This window comes from Pipistrellus hanaki, assembly GCF_964339955.1.
Source record: "Pipistrellus hanaki genome assembly, chromosome: 1".
Classification (NCBI taxonomy): Eukaryota; Metazoa; Chordata; class Mammalia; order Chiroptera; family Vespertilionidae; genus Pipistrellus; species Pipistrellus hanaki.
Window position 1 is genome coordinate 50,401,235 of NC_140503.1, and position 21,034 is coordinate 50,422,268.

General features: G+C 41.2%; 1 protein-coding gene across 1 annotated transcript in view; it reads left to right on the top strand.

Annotated features, from left to right (window-relative positions):
* Positions 1-2,244: 2,244 nt before the first annotated feature.
* RFX7 (regulatory factor X7) overlaps positions 2,245-21,034 on the top strand; it is an 88,772-nt gene continuing 69,982 nt past the window's right edge. The window contains exons 1-2 of the mRNA XM_084875336.1: positions 2,245-2,612; positions 2,787-2,972. Of these exons, the coding sequence (XP_084731462.1) occupies positions 2,800-2,972 (173 nt within the window). The 5' untranslated portion in view covers positions 2,245-2,612; positions 2,787-2,799. The remainder of the gene's footprint in view (positions 2,613-2,786; positions 2,973-21,034) is intronic.

The following is a 21,034-nucleotide window of genomic DNA, read 5'->3' on the forward strand; positions in this document are numbered from 1 at the left end:
ACTGCCTAGGATTCCCCCTTCCCAGGGCATGGCAATGGAGAGCCATCCTTCTCTCCGGGTCAGGTAAAAAAATAGAAGCTGGGAGACTTGGCAACTTCCCCCGGTGCCTTTTTACTTCCTTCATCTCCCCCACGAATACAGAGCTTAGACATACATTCAAGATTTTTTCAGTATAACCATGGCTTGCAGGTTCTGGAATTAGACTTCCAGGCTTCAACGCCCTGGCTCTTTCGTTTACTAATTGGGTAACTTTAATAATGCTATTTAACCTAAGCTTCCGTAAAATATGGAGACTACCGTAGGACCTGCAATATACAGTTTGGGGAGGAGTAACTTTGATAATGTATGGAAAGTGCTAGGTCTGGCACCCTGAAAGTGCTCACCATTAGCTATTTTTATTCTTCAAAGCTTCTGTCTGGTGCACAGCAGGTCTATCAATGTGGTACAGGAAAATACTGTCTTTACCCAGGACTCCGGGCACAAATGCAAATGAATTCATAAACAACTTTCATTTTCCTAAAGTGGCCATGCTAACAGGTTAATGGAAAAGGGGGCCTGCTTGTGTGAAACAATCAGTGCAAAGGGTATTCAGGGTGCAAAGGAATCCAAGAGGGAGGCCTGGATTTTGCACACAGGTGTCCTGCCCCCACCCCCATCCCTTTCCTCCGCCCCCCCCCCTCCACCTCCCACCCCCCAGCCCCACCATGTGCAAGCATTCAGGGTGAATCTGGGAGTGGCGTCTAAGTGCACAGTGGTGCAAAAGTAAGAGGGTTTCCGGCCAAGGAAGTGAGCTGAGCTCTCTCCAAAGGCCAGGAACCCAAGCCAATCAGATTCCCCGCCCACCAGGAGTCTAAAAGGTGGCAGAGCCTCATGGCCCAAAGTCCAAGCACAGCAGGAAAGTGGCCAGGGAATCTTTGTCAGGTAGAGAGAGACCTGATTAGACACTGTCAAAAAAAAAAAAAAAGTTAAAAGCTGAAAAGCTCCTAACACCCACGGGCCCAGAGAGAAAGGTCAGTGAGAGCTTAGCAGCTGTTCCATCTGGTGCCAGGGGCCTTGGCTGTTGTCTTCCACCCCGGGCCGGGCCGTGCAGGCCTCCCTGATGAGCCCCACCTAGAAAAGCCAATTCTGCTCTTAAAGGGGACTTGCTTGTTTCTGGTGGGGGATCTTCTTCCTCTGGGTGGGCAAAGCTCTCTCTTACCTATGAATGGGGAGAGGAGAGGGAAAGGGGCAGAGAGTGCAACCAGGGGGGTCCCACTGGCTCCAAAGGAAGGGGCGTGTGGCCTGGAGCCTGCGCCTCCCTCCATGTTGAGAGAACCACCACATGCATGTATGTCAGAGGCAGGCGGGGGCCTGGGCTGCCAGGGACCCTGACAAGCCGCGACTTGAGCCGTGTGCCTGGGAGCCTGGGCTGGCGTGAGGAGGGCGGGCCGTGCCGGGAAGGGGGTGCTGCGGGCGGCGAGGGGAACAGCATGGGCGAAGGCACGAGGGAAGGAAGAATGGATCTGCTGCGCGTGGAGGACGGCATGGAGACTCCCCTGATTGGCGCGGGGAGCGCGTGCGGGGGGATGGCGGCCGCGGTGATTGGGCGGCCGGAGTGGTGCCAGGTTTGGAGGCTCCGAATGCCCGGCCGAATGGGGAGCACGCAGCCCGGCTCCCCACGGGCGGCTCCCGGCCCGGCCCGAGTCCCCTCCAAGGTGGTTATTCATCCCCACGGGGGCTTTCTGGGGGGCTCCTGGGAAGCCCGCTCATCACCTGCTCCAGGCCCCCCTCCATGTGCCCAGCGGGAGAGCCACCCTCTCCGGTGCAGGGGAGGGGCGGGGGGGGGGGTCATGTTGATTAATTTGACTTTCCTTGCTTTGAAGATGGGGGGGAGAGAAATCCCATTTCCAAGCCAAATATTAAATGTGGTTCCTCCTCCTCCCCCCCCCCCCCCGCCGGCACCTCCCCCACGCTTCCCGGCTCCCCTCCGCCCGCGCGGCCAGCGGCCTCCTCCCCGCCCCGCGGCGGCGCGTCCCGGGCCCGCCTGGCCCGCGCCGCCCCCCGCGCCCGGGCGCCCCCTCCCCGCACCCCCCGCGCCGCGCCGGGCGCCCCCCGCGCCCCGGGCCCGCGCCCCCGCCCCCCGCCGGCGGCCGCGCGGCCGGTGCGGTGCCGCCTGCGCCGGGCCGCAGTGCGGCTGCGCGCACGGGCTGCCTCCGGGCTGGCAGCGCAGCGGCGGCCGCGCGGCGGCGGCGGGGCCGGGAGCGAGCGGCGGCGGCGGCGGCGGCGGCTCGGGGAGCGGCGCGGCGCGGAGCGGAGGAGCCCGGGGCTGCAGCCGCGCGGGGCTCCCGGAGGAGAGCGCCCCCGGGGCCGGCGAGGAGGGCCAGGCCGGGGAGTCCCCGAGCAGCCATTCTCCTTGGATTTGGGGGTGCGGGCACTGCTCGTCGTCTGACGCCCCCTCCTCGCCGCCACTGCCACCCCCAGCCGCGGCCGCTGACGAGAGGGGGCGGCGGCGGGGGGCTGCGGGCGCCGCCATGCCTCTCCCGCGGTGAAGCGCCCCGGCCGGCTGGAGCGCCTCGGTCTCCCCGGTGATGTCCCCCAGGCGGCAGGCAAAGGCGACTCACTCGAGCCCTGGGGTAAAGGCCTAGCTTATCCAGCTTCCTTCCTTCCTCCTCCTCCTCCTCCTCCTCCTCCTCCTGGTCCCCTCCCTCCCTCCCTCCTCCTCCTCCTCCTTCTCGCCCCCTTCGACCTCCCTCCCCGCCTCTCCCCTCACCCTGCCCCGCGCCCCCATCTCCCCTGCTCCCTCCCAGCCCTCCAGCCGCGATGGCAGAGGAACAACAACAGCCGCCGCCACCGCAGCCCGATGCCCAGCAGCAGCAGCAGCAGCAGCTTCCCCCCGGCACCCCCGGCCCCGGGGTGGCCCTGCCAGCCCTTGTGCCCGGGCTGCCAGGGACAGAGGCCAGCGCGCTGCAACACGAGATCAAGAACTCCATCTGGTAAGAGGATCCACCATCGCGGGGCGGAACAGCCCGGGCGCATTTCTGCTGCTGCAAAGGGGGTGGGGGCGGCGGGCAGGGGCAGAGGCGGCGATGCATCCATTGAACGTGGGCATCCAGGGTCGGGTGCACGTCTGTGGGGCCCGGGGAGGTGTGGGAACCGTGCATCGGCCCTGGGGCTCCGTACATCCCTCCCCAGGGCTTTTACCCCCCCTCCATGGTGAGGGGTGATAAACACATTATTTGTGGTTTTCACTGGTGTGCAGAAGGAAGGAATATGGGTCGACGTTCAGTCATCTTGCAGGGTGATGGCATGGGTTTGGGGCTGAGGAATGTGAAACGTGTTTACTCCTGGTTGCATGCAGTCACACACAGGGAGGAAGAAGTGTATTGTTGAATTTCCACCAAACAGACATTGCGCGTAAGAATATTAATAGGCGGCACACAAAACCTGATGTGTGTCTCTCTCTTCCTTTCGGTTGGCTTAGCTGCTGTCGCTGAATGTTTTCTGCTGTTGCTTTATTCAGAGATTACATTTCCCTTCCAAGGAGTTCATTCTTTGCATTGATTGTGAAGAAAAGGCTTCTTTGGTATAGGGTTTTTTTTGTGTGTTTTTTTTAAGGTGATGGTTTACACTGTAAAGTGATTTTTTAAATTTAAAAATATATCTTTAAAATAAATGTTTTACCATTTCGTGTGTCTTTTTTAGAAACCACAGGTAAAATGCCCTTTGCAATATTCCTGTACTTTTTTTTTATATGAGAATTTCCAATATTTCCGCATTAGATTAAACTCTGAAAGACTGGTGCCAGCCTTTTAATAATTAAGTACACCGAGTTAAAGTCTATCCTTTTTAGAGCCATTGCAAATATTCTTTGAACATGAACTTGCATTTTTAAAAACTGAATTTTTTTAAGTGCAGTGCTATTTTAAAAATGGGAAGCAGTATTTGGAATTTGGTGTAAGAGACTACTTTTAATAGAACTTTTAAAATAGAATTAAATGTGGTATAAAAAAGCTCTGATTTTAAAAATGAAATCTTGCATGTCCAGCATTGAATATGACTACTAGATCAAAACTCCTTTTATATTGCAATTTAAAAAGAAATGTATTATAAGATAACGGACATTGCAGTACAATATTTACACATTTGAAAACAGTGACAATTTCTAAAATACAAAATTAAGGTTTGTTATATAGTAATTTTTATTATTTTCCTGGTGTACATCCATACTGTCAAGATGCTGATATGAAGTAGGTCAGTGCAGGCTTTAATAGTCTTATTCTAGAGTAGTGGGAAGCTGTGTACCTTGCTTTCAGTTTTAATTTTAAAATGAAGTTTAAATGCTTTAAAGGTAATTTTTTTATTTTTTATTTTTTTTTTACTTTGACAATAGTCATGTTGTGGCAACTTGAATAGGTCAGAAAAATAGTAATGTGTGTGTACTATATGTGTGTGTGTGTGTGTGTGTGTGAGAGAGAGAGAGAGAGAGAGAGAGAGAGAAGGCTTTATTCTTCAATGGATACACTCAGCTCCCTATTCAAGCTGTAATTTAAAGGAAGAGATGGTTAAGCTTCTGCTCCCCAGAAACCAGAGTGCCCCCATCATCCCTCAGCAAGTTACTTGATGTATCTTAAGTGTCCCTGAAATCATCACTAAATTGAATAAGCACTTTGGTTTTTTCATTCAGATAAGGGGCACCCAAATTAAAAAAACTAAAATCTTTTAAGAAAGACATATTTAAAAAGTTGAATTAGTAATGTATATTTTGACTTATTATGAGAGCAATGGGGGAAAAAGAACCTTCGTTTTATAGTATTTTAAAAATAAGAGTAAGTTGTATAGATAACTGAACTGTTTGAATAATAATGATAGTGGAGGCTCTTTCTGGTGAATCATGTGATTTAATAATTCTTTCATTGATAATTTATGTTTACACATCCATTACAATTTAACTGCACTGACTTTAATGTGAGAAATCCTGTCCTGAAGCATAGTGCACTTGAGTTTTTGGTACTTGCTCTGGAAAAATAATGGCCAGCAAACACTTTAATTTCCAAATGTACAATTTTAATCTTTATTTTAAAATTATAATGGCACACTTACTGGCATTTAATGTTCATCTTTAGAAGTCCTATTTGCAAAAATGGTTTCTTTATATTATATTTAAAACTTTGTAAAAACAGTGATCATAAACAACATTAGGAAATATATGTAACGTATAGTCTCATATCTAATGTTTCACAAGACTGGATTTATAGATTTATCAGGTAACTATATAAAGACATTTAAAAGTGAAATACCTGCCGAGACCGGTTTGGCTCAATGGATAGAGCGTCGGCTTGGGGACTGAAGGGTCCCGGGTTCGATTCCGGTCAAGGGCATGTACCTTGGTTTCGGGCATATCCCCAGTAGGGGGTGTGCAAGAGGCGGCTGATCGATGACTCTCTCTCATCGATGTTTCTAACTCTCTATCTCTCTCCCTTCCTCTCTGTACAAAATCAATAAAAATATATTAAAAAAATAAATAAATAAAAAATAAATAAAAGTGAAATACCTTCAATACCATCTATGAAATATGGTGTCCTAAGAAAAGTATATGAACTTTAATAGCTGACAACTCGATTTTGAAAATGAAATTTCCTTTAATAAACACTTCCATAATTATTCAAAGTGTAAGTATAAGGTTTTTTTGGGATACCATATATATATATTAAATTAAAATCTCTTTTAATAGATAAGATTACAATTCTTTAGGTATCTCATTTTACATTTCTTGAAGTAACAATGCCTTCTTACCAATTTTTTTTAATCACCTGATAATATTATGAGAGATTATCCATTTTGTTGCTTCCTATATCAATCTGTGGTAACATTACTAATGACAATTTAAAATTACATTAAGCAGAAATTGTTAAATGAGTTTTGCATTTGGGTTGATTCCAGAGTATATTGGACTTGCAGATCACAAACATGTCTATACTTGTTCTCCTATTCTGCAAATGTAAATATAGTAGGCGATGTAAGCCGTTAGCTGGACAATAGAGTTATTTATTATCTCAGTTCATAATTATTTGTTCTTGTTTGTTAAACTAAAGTGCTGTGCGACAAAAGTATGTCCATGATCATTTCAAGCATCAAATTAGTCTTTGAAAAAGAAGATTAAGTATTCAAAGTTGAAATGATGGTACTTAATGGGATCAGAAATTATACCCCTTAAGAATTGGAAATAGGTATTTTAAAGATAGTTCTAGAAAATAAAGCTACTACTAACTTGATAGTGGTTTATATTTAATGTATTTATGGCTAGCTTCAAATGAAGTCCAAGCCTGCATGTACCTTTCTTGACCTTCGTCATTCCTAATCCATCCATAGATTCCAGCTCACTTGTACTACTTGCTTGAAAGGGGATTTATTTGCATAGTTGTGTTTAATACTGAATGTAGTATAAGAAATGTCATGTATATTTTCTAAGCAATAGAATTATAATATAAACTTTTCATAAAAAAAGAAAACTACTAACCTGTGTCCTTTTCATAAATGCATATTCATAGTGACAACCTAAAACAAAACCACAACCTAATCCCATTGCAAACTTTTTTTAAAAAAATATATTTTATTGATATTTTACAGAGAGGAAGAGAGAGGGATAGAGAGTTAGAAACATCGATGAGTGAGAATCATCGATCAGTCGCCTCCTACACACCCCCTACTGGGGATGTGCCCCCAACCAAAGAACATGCCCTTGACCGGAATCGAATCTGGGACCCTTCAGTCCGCAGGGCGATGCTCCATCCCCTGAGCCAAACCGGTTTCAGCAAATTCAGGGATTCTTAAAAGAATTAGTGGTTATTAATTATTGTTTTTACTTATGTAACTTTATTTTCAAGTAAGGCCTTGTAAACCATTTCTTAAAACAGTCTTAGAAGGTGTGTCATTGTTCTACCCACTTAGTAAGAGTGAAATTGAATGACAAGTAAAATTCCTCTGATTCATTATCAGACCCTGGAAACAGTGCGGGGACCAGAGCTCCTGTCTGTCTTTCAGTCTAAGTCTCATAGATTTCCGAATCTGGCACGTTTTAAATTTACAACTATAATCAAAGGAGAATTACATATGTGGGCCGTTTGGGATGTTATCTGAATTCTAATTTAATCCCAAATTGAGCAATTTTGTTTAACTTTCTTATTTCTCAGTTACAGTGAGCAAAGTATGGTGATCCTAAGATTTGCATAGTGATTCCATGTTAGTCCTAAGTTCTGTCCCCTGTCCTAGAAGTTAGTAGTTTTGTCCTTGGCTCTGGGTCAGGCAGCTTATTAACTCTGTCTGAGAAACAGTTCTATTTCCTTCAACTGCGGTGGGAAACATTTACTGCAAAGCTCCTAACTGTAGAGTTTACTTTAACCGTAGCCCATGATCTTCATTTTACTTTAAAGTTAGAGACTGACTAGAACATCCACTGGCTTTCATATATTTTCCATTAATTGGTTGACACGCTCTCTGCCCTGAGCTCAGTCTGTCTTACGTATCAAGCGCACCAAAGACTAAAGGTGCTTTTTGCTTGTCTGTATTGAGGCCAGCTGTGATGGTTGTATCCCAACACTAAGTGTTTCTGATTCCAGAAAGAAGGCAGTTCCTGTTCTCCTCTATGATTTGAAACTGATGAAATTGTCTGCTCTATTGACCAGAAAGGCAAGTTAAGCAATTTCAAGCCCCTTGACTTGCTGGCCTTGATTAGCTTAGGCAACGTGTGTGTGTGTGTGTGTGTGTGTGTGTGTGTGTTTATGTGTGTTTATGTATGTTTGCATAAATAATTGACCAATTTGCTTTCCCTATTGGGAGTTGTCTTTAATACGGTGACAACTGATGTTATGGACAGAACTGATTTAGTTTCTGTGTCACTGTTAGTTTTGGTCCTATTGTGGGAAATGAGCTTCACAGTGGTAGAAAAGACAGACGTGTCTCATTTGTTGTGAAACAGGCTTTGAATAAAAACTTATGTCTAGTCACCTTTGATATTAGAAAAATAATGTTGCACATTTAAAGTGTTCAGATGAAAATAGTTAAAATAAATGTTGACATTTACTCAAATTGGAGCACTTTGTGCAAGATCATTGTGTAAGTACTTGCCTGAGTACCTGCTCTATATGAAGTACTATGCCAGAGACTGCCATCTGAGGGATGTCCATTCATTTGTAATATTAACCTAAGCAAAAATGTGCAATAAAATATCTCTTTTATTCAGTTAGGGATCCAGGGAAGGAGGTGACAAGTGCCAGAGTGTTGATTGTGGAAAAAAATAGATCTTAGTTTCCTTGTCTAGAAAACTAAAGGTTCATATTAGATGACCTTGAAAGTTCCTTTAGGCTAAATTATGATTCTTGTCACTAAATTAATATTCACTACAATAATAAAGCATACCATAAGCACAGTGAATACTAACAGCATTACTACTCATATGCAATTCAGCAGAACATTTCCAGTGGATGGATTATTAGGATTTGTCAGCCTTCCCTGGGTTCTATCTCTAGAAGACTATCTGAAGGTGTTATTCACTTACTGTTACCAGGTGCACGAGTTCTTTTATGTGAAATTCAGTCTGCAAATATTTACTGGGAGTTGTGGCTGACTATACAGAAATAATGTGTGTAAGGCTGTGCTGTATCCCTGTCGTCGGGAAGTACACTAGTTTCTAGTTGAGAGATTGCACTGGGGGGTTGGGTGGGGGTTTTTGTGTGCTTGATTTGTTTATAAACTGGTGCTCAATTCTTAATAAACACCTCAAACAGGAACTTTTTTCTATACTAATGATTTAATATTTTTAAGGCAGTGTGTGAATATTATATTGTAAATGTGGTTATGTAAATAAGGAAGGTGTGTATTCTTTTTAGAATAATTCAGGCTAGGGCAGACGTTTTTTGTTTTTTTTAAAATATATTTTATTGATTTTTTACAGAGAGGAAGGGAGAGAGATAGAGAATTAGAAACGTCGATGAGAGAGAAACATCAACCAGCTACCTCTTGCACATCCCCTACTGGGGATGTGCCCACAACCAATGTACATGCCCTTGACCGGAATCGAACCTGGGACCTTTCAGTCCGCAGACCGATGATGCTCTACCACTGAGCCAAACCGGCTTCGGCTCGGGTAGATGTTTTAATGTGCAGTTGTGACAGTATTCTTTAAGAACAAGACAGTAGGATGGTTACTACTCCATATCTCCGACAAAACTAGACCACTCTTATCCAGCTCCTCCCTTTTCTTCAGTCTTTCTGTATCTAGTCTCTTTCTCTTTTGCCTTCTCAAGGGTTCTAAGAGTTGAGGTTAAAGATGAGCAGCATGGAGCCGTAGGAAGAAGAATCTTCCTGCCTTGGGCAGGATAGTAAATGAGGAACAATAAGCTCTGAAGCCTTAATGCACTTGATTGCTGACTATGAGATTAGGGTAGTTAATACCTAATTTTAACCCACATGAATAAAAATTAAAATGGATTATTTTTTTTCTTGAGACATTTACTTTTTTTTCTGTTTCATGGCTATGTGTGTCCAGTTTATAAGAGGAAATAGAAAACAATGAGGTTTGGTTAATTATGCACACAGTACCTCTATCAGGCATCTATTGTGGTAACTCCTCTATACATTACAAAACATTGTGTGGGTGGTGACGTTTTGTATTTGTCATATCATAAAACAAACTGAAAGCACACATATATTCTTTGCTACTTGAATCTCCTTTTAGTTTTTGAATTCAAAGTGTGAGAGGTCAGAGTGACAGATTGAAATCTGTTAAGTCTTAGAATTTTGGAAGATAAGAATCCATATGATGTGAAACATATATATATATATTTTTAAACAGAATTTATTCATAATCTGGATTTGGATAGAAAGGGTTTATGTGGCAAACGATACTTTCTTACTCATTCCAACAAAGCATTAGCAAATTCACTTAAATTTGAATGCTAAATTAATTAATTAGTGATGCTTACCAAGGGCATGGGAATAGGAAGTGATGGTAGTACATATGCTCTACAATATCTTCCCCTTTCTTTCTGAAATCTGTAATTTTTAGAATTTGAGTTCTATTATAGGTATAGCACCAGAACTATTGGTTATCTTAGAGGGTATTAGTCCCTAGGGCTATCGTGTTTATATTTATGATACCTAAATTTAAGATATAGACATTTTTCTACTTGTATTCTTATATTTTATGGCTTTCCTACTTTGGTCACCTGATTTTGCCAAGTAGCTACAGGATGAGAATAGGGGATTACTGTATGAAGTGGCTACTTCAGTTTGCACTATCCATACCCTTTTTCTTTGCTTTCATTATCTTGATTCTCTAATTATATGCTGGTCTCTTTACCTGCTACCTTAAAAACCTTGCTCTTTTTTCTATTGATATAAGTGTCTAACTTGAAGATCCAGCTAATGTGCTACCCTTCAATGAAACTTTTTCGAACTGACAGGGAACATGACCTGAATTGTATAAATTCTTTTTTTTTTCTAGGAGTTTAGACTGGCCTTACCTAAGATGAGTCTATTTTATTGAATTTTTTACTGAATTAATGAAATATTCCCTATGTAAACCTTTCTAGTATGTAAAGTTCATAGGAATTCAGGGACTTCATATGCTTGAAACAAAGCAATCACTACATATTAAGTAATTTATAATATGACCATAAAATATTGTGCCGTAGCCAAGAATTTGCCTTTTTTTTTTTTTTGCAGTATATATGAAATTTAAAAAATTTAATTTGACAAGAGTATCACTTCAGTGATATCTGGCTTGGAATAAAGTTAGTATTTCTGGGAATTTGGGAAATTTATTTGAATAAGATGCATTAGTTGATGTAGTAAGTGAATCACTTCCCTAATTTGATTACAGTCATTAGATTTATGCAGTGTGATCTAAAAAATTAACTGTTAGATTAGTAAATGCTTAATTCCTTTTTCTGAAGGAGGAGGTATTACAAGGAGTGTGTGGCCAGTATAGAATTTGGTAGTATAGAATCTATACACACACATTTTAAAGAAGTGAGATGAGGTCAAAGACTAATACATACTGAATTTACAGAAGATAGAGGTCAAGGAAAACTGAATTCAGTACATTGTATTTTGATATCTACTATATACAGGCATAGGAAAATTAAAAAGTAATAAGATACTTTCTCTACCTTTGTGTGGTAGTTGTGTGTATCATCAATTGAATCTAACAAAAGAAAGATTTTATTAATGCATTGATGGTATAATTAGAAGAGAGAGGGGTTCAGTGAGGGCATAATATTGTTATTGGGAAAATTCAAGATGGTGGCCTTAACAAAAAATCAGGGGATGGGCTATTGATCCAAATACATTTATCAATATGCTTACTAAGGAATCTTTATTCCCTCTAGCAGGAATGACATTAAGAATTGTTGTTAATAGTAAGCCTTGTTAGTAATGAGAATAATTAGAGAAAAGTAGCTTAGGACAAAATTTGCCTGACCGAGGAGTGGAATTTCTACCAGTATCAATCCTTTTCCTAAGTTTTACTGTACAAAGGTAGAGAATGAATGTAAAGTAATAATGGAGAAGAAAAAAAGGTTGGGGGTGGGTGGGAACTCAGGCAGAGGACCAGGAGCCGTCTAAGCAGCCTTGCAAGAGGACTGTTCCCTGAATTGCCTCTCAGTGATGGACAGTGCTTCATGAAGAGTATTAGAGTATTTGGTGAGGGGTCCTCTCAGTCAGCCCATATCTCCACTCCTGTATCTTGGCACCTGTGGCACCTACCTGTGTACTTATCCATTATCAGAGGCAGTTTATGTTTCCCCTTTTGGATTCATCTCTTTCCATATATTTATGGAATTTGTTCTAACATATACCCTGTTTTTGTCAGCATTATCTAATTGTTTTTTCCATTGGCTGCTTTTCCTGTTACTTTATACATTCATGTGACGTCCTTAAAGCAGCAGCAAACAACCTTGGAGAAAAGGTTTTGCAGTAAAACAAAGAGTTGATCTCTCAGTGACCTAAATAGTTCATCATAGTCCTAAGAAAAAAATGTCATTAGGTAAGTGAATTAATGTAAATACTCATAAGATGAAATACAAACAGTTAAAATGCAAAACATTTTACTGTCAGTGATAAAAAGAATAAAGCAGAAAACTTTTAAAAATATGTTCTTATTAATTTTTAGAGAGAGAGGAGGAATGAGTTAGAAACATCAGTTGAGAGAGCTACATCATCAATCAGCTGTCTTCTGCACAACCCTACTGGGAATTAAGCCAGCAACGGGGGCATATGCCCTGACTGGAATCAAACCAGTGACCTCTTGGTTCATGGGTAGACATTCAACCACTGACCAACAGTGGTTGCCGGGCAGGAAACTACTGTTTTTGACCACTAAGAAAAATATTTTAAGAACTATAGTAACCATTCGCTAGCTGATCTTGTCCAGGGTTTTACAGTTTTCCATATTCCTTTCTCTTCCCTCCAGTCTCAATTTCTATCCTGCTGTACAATATGTAAGCCCACTCATATTTTTGGTGGAGTAGGTGTGAACATACATCATACAAGCGTCAACTGTTTGCACTTAGGTGGTAGAACAATGTATGATATTTTTCACCCTACTTTATTATATTTTCCAAGTGTTTTTGAAGGAGCGAGTGTTATTTTTAGTTTGGAAAAATACCCAAACAAGTAAAATAATGCCCTTTGTCTGTCCTGCTGCTTTTCCTTTTAGCTGAAGTCTGTCCACTGAGCTTCCACCCACACACACTCATAGATCTTCTCTCTGCTCTTGTCCCTTTTAACTCTTGCAGTCTGGCTTCCTGCTTTTCTTGCCAAATCAGTGGCCCCTTTTCAGTCTTTATCTTTCATTATGACTCTAACTTTTCTTGTCATTGATTTATTTGCACTTTTGAAATTCTCATTCGTTCCTTTTTCAGAGGTGCCTTTGTATCAGCTACTCTGCCTGGCATTGGGGATTCTCTGAGCAAGAATGTGAAATCCTGTTTCATGTACCTTATCTCTAATTGATTGACATTTTATTTTTCCTGCTCCCTTCCTAGATGCTCTTTAATTGTGAATATCCAGACACTTATTTCTCAGCCATCTATTGTTTTTCTCTTCACGTTGCTAAAATCAAGAAATAGTTGGGTTGGGCTTGGCCAGTGTGCTTATTAGCTGGAGTGTGCTTATTAGCTGTGCACTAAAAGGTCTCGGGTTTGAGTCCCTGTTAGGAGGGCACATATCCAGGTTGCAGGTTCAGCCACTGTAGGGGTGCACATGGGAGGCAATTGATCGATTGGTATTTCACTCTTACATCAATATTTCTCTCTCAAATCAATAAAATCATGTCCTTGGGTGAAGATTAAAAAAAGAAGGAATTTATGGACTGAACAGAAAACTCTACCATATCTACTCATTCGTTCTCCAGAATACAGGGAATGACCACTATTATATTGAACTTGGCATTTTCATGATAATCTTTCTTCTGTGTCATGGTGCCTTGCTACTTCAATTTGCTTTCATTTCCAGTTCTACTTTTAGTGGTAGATGTCACTGTTCCTTCAGTCTATCTGACTGGCGGTATTGATTTTCATACTTGATTTTTCTCTCATTCTCATGCCCAGAATTTTAACAAGTTGCCAAGTTTGCATTGTCACTTACGTTTCCTTATTTTTTTACTTATACTCCAGGACCATAATTCAGTGCTTTACCATTTCATACCTGGATTATTAAGCAGCAACATAGCTGCTCTCTGCTCCCCAACCCCCACTGAACTATGCTGTATATTACTTAAATAAATCTTCTAAAATATCCTTTTTTCATGTAGTCCCCTCCTAAAAACATACAACTTCACCTTACCCACCATATCATGTCTAAAATCAGGTTTCAATGTGAGTATAATCTAGTCTAATACAATCAATCCAACCCTATTTCTTGCAGTTAACCAACATTTAACTCCACTTCAGTCCAGTGGACACTTCATTTTGTAGTTATGCTTTTATTCCTGCTTTATACTTTTGTGGATTCTCCACTCCCTGTCTCTAAAACCTACTTAATCATGTTTTAACCATTTTAAATTATAGCTCAAATTACAGTACTTTGAAACATTCTTTAGCTATGGCTAGTCTAAATTGGCCCTTTCTTGATCTCATGTATAGTGAATTCTGTACAATTAAGTACTTAAACACTTTTAATATTTTTTAGTATATATATTTTTGTCATTTTATATTTTTAAATTACAGTTGACATACAAGATTATATTAGTTTCAGGTATACACTTGTGAGGTGGATGGGTGGTGCTCTGATGTGGTCTGAAGCTCTCCACCAGGTGCACTAGCTAAGGGGCTTCCCAGGAGGTGCAGGTCAAAGTCAGCTACTACCTGTGTTCTGCCTGGGGCTACCTAGCATGAGCTACAAAGCGATCTGCAAATGGCTGCTACTTACGCTGGGCTTGGAGGTGCTCAGGAGAGGTCAAGCTGCAAACCAGGGCTTGCTGCTGCTAGCTGGGCCTGGGTCCACTTAGCAAGAGATACAGGGAATGCCGAGACTAGATGCTGCTTGTTTGAGAGATTTTAGGAAAATCTGAAGCTTGAGCCAAGACAGGCCATTTATAAGTAAAGGAGTCAGCAAGCTTTCTCTGCAAAGGACCAGATAGTAAATATTTTTGGCTTAAATTTTTTTTTTGCTTTGAGGACATAGGATCTCGTCTCTGTTGTATCAGGAAAGTAGCCAGGGACAGTATGTAAATTAATGGATGGGCAGATTTGTTCCACTTGAAGGATTTGGCTCTTGGGCAGCAGTTTGTGGATTCCTATATCCCATCACTGGGAAAACTGCTCAAAGAATACGGATAACCGTTTCAATCTTCACTCCCTTTTATTGACAAAGAGTAGATGATAGTTATCTGCTTAATATTAATTATATTGTAATTCTCCCTTGGATAAACCCAGGATTATGTGGAAGCATATTAGAATGCAAACTGAGTGAGGAATACTCTTAAGTCATCTCCCAGAGATGATGATAAAGTATATTGACTTTTGGTTTATGGTCTGACACATAAAAAGCTTGGGAGGCCTCACTCCTGTCATCACTAGGAAAAAAGCTGAACAAACTGAAAATCAACAACTCTTCATAAATGCATCAGAGAATTGAGGTTGCAGGGCCCTGGAAAACGGGAGGCAGACAGGCAAATAGAGAGAATCGCTACTTACAGATAGCTGGCAGAAGCCCAGGAGTAGAAGCCCAAAGCTAAACCACTATAGATAGTAGCACTGTAAACTATAATTTGCTGGAGGCACAGTGTGAGCTAACTTGAGAATGTCCCGGAAGGTGTGTGATTTTAGGGAAATCACACACCTTCCTGAGTTTCACCTCCTGGAGCCAGGTTTTCCCCTGTGATATGTGAGAAATATCTTTATTTTCTACTTGGGGGGAGGAGGAAAAGGGTGACAGAGGTAGTGGGAAGAGGAAAAAAGTAACCACCCTATATAATAAAGAGGTAATATGCAAATTGACCATCACTCCAACACACAAGATGGCTGGCAGGAGAGGGCAGTTGTGGGTGATCAAGCCAGCAGGGGATAGCAGTTGTGGGGAACCAGGCCTACAGGGGAGGGCAGTTGGGAGGAACCAGGCCTACAGGGGAGGATAGTTAAGGGTGAGCAAGCCAGTAGGGGAGGGTCATTAAGGGCGACCAGGCTGGCAAGGGAGGGAAGTTAGGGGTGACAGGGCCAGCCAGGGGAGGGCAGTTAGGGGCAAACAGGCTGGCAGGGGAGCAGTTAAGTGTCAATCAGGCTGGCAGGGGAGTGCTTATGGAATGATCATGCTGGCAGGCAGAAGTGGTTAGGGTCCATCAGGCAGGCAGGCAGGCAGGCAGGCAGGCAGGCAAGCAGTTGGGAGCCAGCAGTCTTGAATTGTGAGAGGGATGTCTGACTGCTAATTTAAATGGGCAGTTGGATATCCCTCAAGGGATCCCAGATTGGAGAGGGAAAGGCTGGGCTGAAGGACACACACACACACCCACACACCCCGTATACGAATTTCGTGCACCGGGCCTCTCGTCCTATATAATAAAAGGCTTATGTGCAAATTGACCGAATGGTGGAACGACTGGTCTCTGTGACGCACACTGACCACCAGGGGGCAGACACTCAATGCAGGAGCTCCCCCTGGTGGTCAGTGTGCTCCCACAGGGGGAGTGCTGCTCAGCCAGAAGCTGGGTTCACTGCTGGAGAGGGCAGCAGCGGTGGCGGGAGACTCTCCTGACTCTGTGGCAGCACAAAGGATGTCCTACTGACAGCTTAGGCCTGTCCCTTCCCTCCCCACCATCGCCCCACCCTAAGCGGCACTCAGACATCCCCTGAGGGCTCCTGGACTTCAGGAGGGCATCTGCTGGGCTGACGGATCCCCAGGTTCATGATTTTCGTGCACTGGGCCTCTAGTTTTGAAATAACCTAGAGCTCTCTTCTCTTTAACAAGGCTTGCCTTAAGGGAACCTGTTTTACCACAGTCTAACCAGCTGGGGGATGGGAAATACCCAGCTCCAGGCCTCTCTAATTTTCCATGTGGGGGAAGGGAATCACAAGATAATAGCATCCCTTGCCCTCACTTTATCACCACTTTATTTTTTTATTTTTTAAATATATTTTATTGATTTTTTACAGAGAGGAAGGGAGAGAGATAGTCAGAAACATCGATGAGAGAGAGTCATCGATCAGCTGCCTCCTGCACACCCCCTACTGGGGATATGCCCGCAACCAAGGTACATGCCCTTGACCAGAATCGAACCCGGGACCTTTCAGTCCCCAAGCCGACGCTCTATCCATTGAGCCAAACCGGTCTTGGCTATCACCACTTTAATAGGTATAATAATAGGATAACTGATGAAACAACCATAAATCTCAGACTAAGCTTTAATATGAAACAGAAATATGGACATTGGCTTTTGTTTTGGCCTTGATGAAGACAAGATTGGACTTTTTCATGGCAGAATGGATGGAGATGGGAAATTGGAAACCCAGGAAGGGAAGCCTTTTATTTCCATCCAAATAAATCTTGCCACATCACAGTCTTCTGTGCATGGGTCTGTGAAATGCTTTTCTTGGAATCCTGTAGAAGAACATGATTTCCACCGATATTACTAGTATACTTGTTTTGCAAGAAATGTTAGAAGTTCTGATATAAAGAAGGAAACTGATATAGGTCAGAAACTCAGATCTATATAAGGAAGAGTGAGGCCTGGCTGGTGTGGCTCAGTTGGGTGAGTGTCATCCCTGCACCAGGAGGCTGCTGGTTTGATTATCAGTCAAGGGACATAGCTGGTTTGCAGGCTCAATCCCCAGTAGGGGACACGCAGGAAACAGTCCATCCACATCACTCTCTCCTTGGTGTCTCTTCTCTCTCACTCCCTCTCCTTTCCCCTCTCTGAAGTCAATAAAAACATATTAAAAAAAAACAAAAAACGTAGAGTAAAAAGGAATAAGTGAAAATAAAATCTTTTTTATATTTTCTTGATCTAACAGATAAATTTGTTTTTCGTGATTATTAGCTATGGATAAGTGAAATGAATGATAGCAGTGTTATAAGAGATCAGGGGAGGAATTGAGCATAATTTTAAAAGGTATTTGCACTAACGGTGAAGCAGTATAGTGTTTGAAATGTGGAGTTGGATTAGTTATAAAAGAACATTGAAAACCTAGAGTAACCCCTAAAATAATTTTGAAAGTAAGTATAATTAATATTTTAAGAGACTAGAGAACAAAGAATCATATAAAATGTAGAATAAAATCAGAGAAGGCAGAAATAGAAGTCAGAAAAAAAGGAAAATGAATAGTACATAATTACAAATATGGTACATATTAATCCTATGTCAATAATCACTTTAAATGTGGATGTTCTAAATATACCAATTAAAAGACAGATACTATCTACATAGATTTACAAAAAATACAAGACCCAAATATATGTAGTCTACAAGTATATCATTTACAGACTTTGGCACTTCATAATTTAGTAACCAATTATTTGTAACATACTTCAGAATATTTACTATGATAGTTGCAAGCAAATGGTGAGGTAATTAAGGTATAAAGAACTCAAGGGAAAATGGCCATATTTTGTGCCCAGTTTAATGTATAAATTATATAATTTCCTTCATTTAGAATTAATTTTACAACTAATTATTTAGCACTTCTTATGTAGATTCTGTTTGTGTGTGTGTGTGTGTTTAAACTGTGTGAATAATGTACACACCATTAAATTTACCTGTTTTAAGCATGTAATTCATTGATTTTTAGTTATGCATTCATCACCATCATCTGGTTTTAGAATGTTTTGATTTCTTTTTAAAGCATTTGAAAAGTGAATTATATTGACTGACTGGATTGATTAGAAGTGGAAAGGTTATTTAATTATATCATTGAAGGTTCAAAGGCAATGGGAGAGAGAATTTTTGTTTTATATGTGAATGAGACTTAATAATAGGTCATGGGTTTTTAGAAACTTAAAAGATGAAGTTGCTTTTGATTTTTTTTTTTTCCTCTGAGGTCTTTCCTGAAGTCTTTATCATCTGTGGATCAGGCTTTCATTACTTTAGATGTGACAAAAAGCTCTCTTCTATTTAGATAGTTACTACTAAAAAAATTAAGGAAATACTGCTTTGAGCTTCATTATAACTGGCCAAATACTGTGTGAGTCTTCCTCTGGCGCACCTTATTTTTAGACATTTCTACTTCAAGTATTTGTAATTATAGAGCACAATGTGAGCTGTCACTTTTCTGAAACATTTTTATACAGTGAGCTGAGAGTGCTTTCTTAAATTTCTCTTTGAGATGGTAAGAAAATTTCTCTGCCAAGCATGAACACTTAACAAAATAGTTACTTTAAAAACCTTGCATATATGTATTTCCTCACAGGCAGGGCTCATGTTAATATAGTACAAGATGTTTACAAGCGGATAATTTAGAACTTCCTAGTTTGTCTTCCTAAATGTTTCTCTATCTCTTTTGTTTTATTGTCTTGCTCTCTCTTATTCTTATCCTTTTTCCCCTCTTCTTTTACCTGTTTCCTACCCCCTGTATTTAAAAAATTATATAATTTATTAAAATGTCATGTCTGCTTTTTTTATATTTATAATATAAGTTGATAGTTTTTTATTTGAAAAATAGGTTATGCAAAATCATTTTAGTAGTGTAGTGTAGTGTAGTATAGTGTAGTGTAGACAATGTGTGAATCAGCAGACGAGTTTAACAGGAGTGTTCTAGGTAATGGTGTGCTTACTTTAGTCTGTGACTTATCTCACATAGCATAATACCATCAAGTGCATGCATGTTGTTGCAAGTGGCAAGATTTCATTTTTTTTTATGGCTGAAAAATATTCCATCATATATATCATAATTTATTCATTCATCCATTGAAGGACGTTTAGATGGTTTTCACATTTTGTTGGCTATCTTGGTTGTTGTAAATAATGCTGCAATGAACAAGCAGTGCACATATCTTTTGAATTAGTGTTTCTGTTTTCTTTGGATACTCAGAAGTGGGATTACTGGGTCATACAGTAGTTCTATTTTTAATTTTTTGAGGAACCTCCATACTGTTTTGAATAGTTGCTGCAAAGTTACATTTTCAACTTAACAATGGTGCTTAAGGGTTTCCTTTTCTTCACATACTTATCAGCACTCATTATCTTTTGTCTTTTTTTATAACAGCCATTTTGACAGGTGTGAGGTGCTATCAAATTGTGGTTTTAATTTGCATTTTTCTGAGGATTAATGACATTGAGCATCTTTTCATGTACCTGTTTGCCACCTGTGTGTCGTCTTTGAAAAAAATCCCTGTTTAGATTTTCAGCACCTTTAAAAATATATATTATTGATTTTTTGCAGAGAGGAAGGGAGAGGGATAGAGAGTTAGAAACATCAATGAGAGTCATCTATCAGCTGCCTTTTGCACACCCCCTACTGGGGATACGCCCCAACCAAGGTACATGCCCTTGACTGACTGGTATCGAACCTCGGACCCTTCAGTCCTCAGACCTACGCTTTATCCATTAAGCCAAACTGGTTTCGGTTTCAGCACATTTTAAATTCGATTGTTTGTGTTTTTAATAAGGGCTCTGACTCTTAAGTAAAAGAAAACTCCCTCTGGCTTTTCAGAGTGCAGCTCAGGGAAATAGAGCCCAAACAGAGACCAACAATCGAGCAGGATGGAGTAAATAGTGATTGGAGTACATGACTGCTGAAGCAAGTGGAATTTGGGGTTCTAGAAATGAGGGAGATGCTCATAGAAAGAGCTTCAGAAATCTCCTCTGGGGTCCTCAATTCTTTGGTGAATTACTGAACTCCACATGTGTAAGTCTATTTTCAGGAACAACTAATGGGTCCTGAAAGTCAACAGGAGATTCTGGAGGTTACACAGTGCTAAGAGACAGAATTTCAACTAGCCAGATTAGAAAGTTTTTGCTGAGCAACTTAAGCATTACTTGAGACCCCAGAAAGTCATATTTTAGGACTAAGGCTAATCTACCCATAGAGTAAGAGCTATTTTTAGACCCATTCTAACAAAGCCCCAAACTAGCCTTCAGATGGATCAGTTGAGCTGGCAGTGAATTAACTTCATGAAGAACAAAACCGACTTTGAAGGACCTCCAGACATTCAACAACATAATACCTACAAAGTTTAGCTAAATAAAATATTATTAGACATAATGAAGAAGCAGGAAAGTGCACTTATTCAGAGGGGGTAAAAGACCCAGAGATGGCAAAGATGTGGGTTTAGCAGGCAGATATTTAAATTTTTCTCTGGTAAATATGTTCAGGGATTTAAAGGAAAAGACGGGTATGAGCATGCACAGATAAGGAATCTCAGTAGAAATGGAGGTTTAAGTAAGAATCAAATAGAAAAAAAACTAGAACAGAAAAATTCATTATCTGAAATGCATAATTCACTGAATGCATTTAATGGGAAATTGAAGGGGTAGAATATTAGAGGGATAGAATATGTGTGTAAATGGAGTCCCAGAAAGAGAAGAGAGAGTGGAGCAGAAGAATATTTAAAGATACAGAAGTTGAAA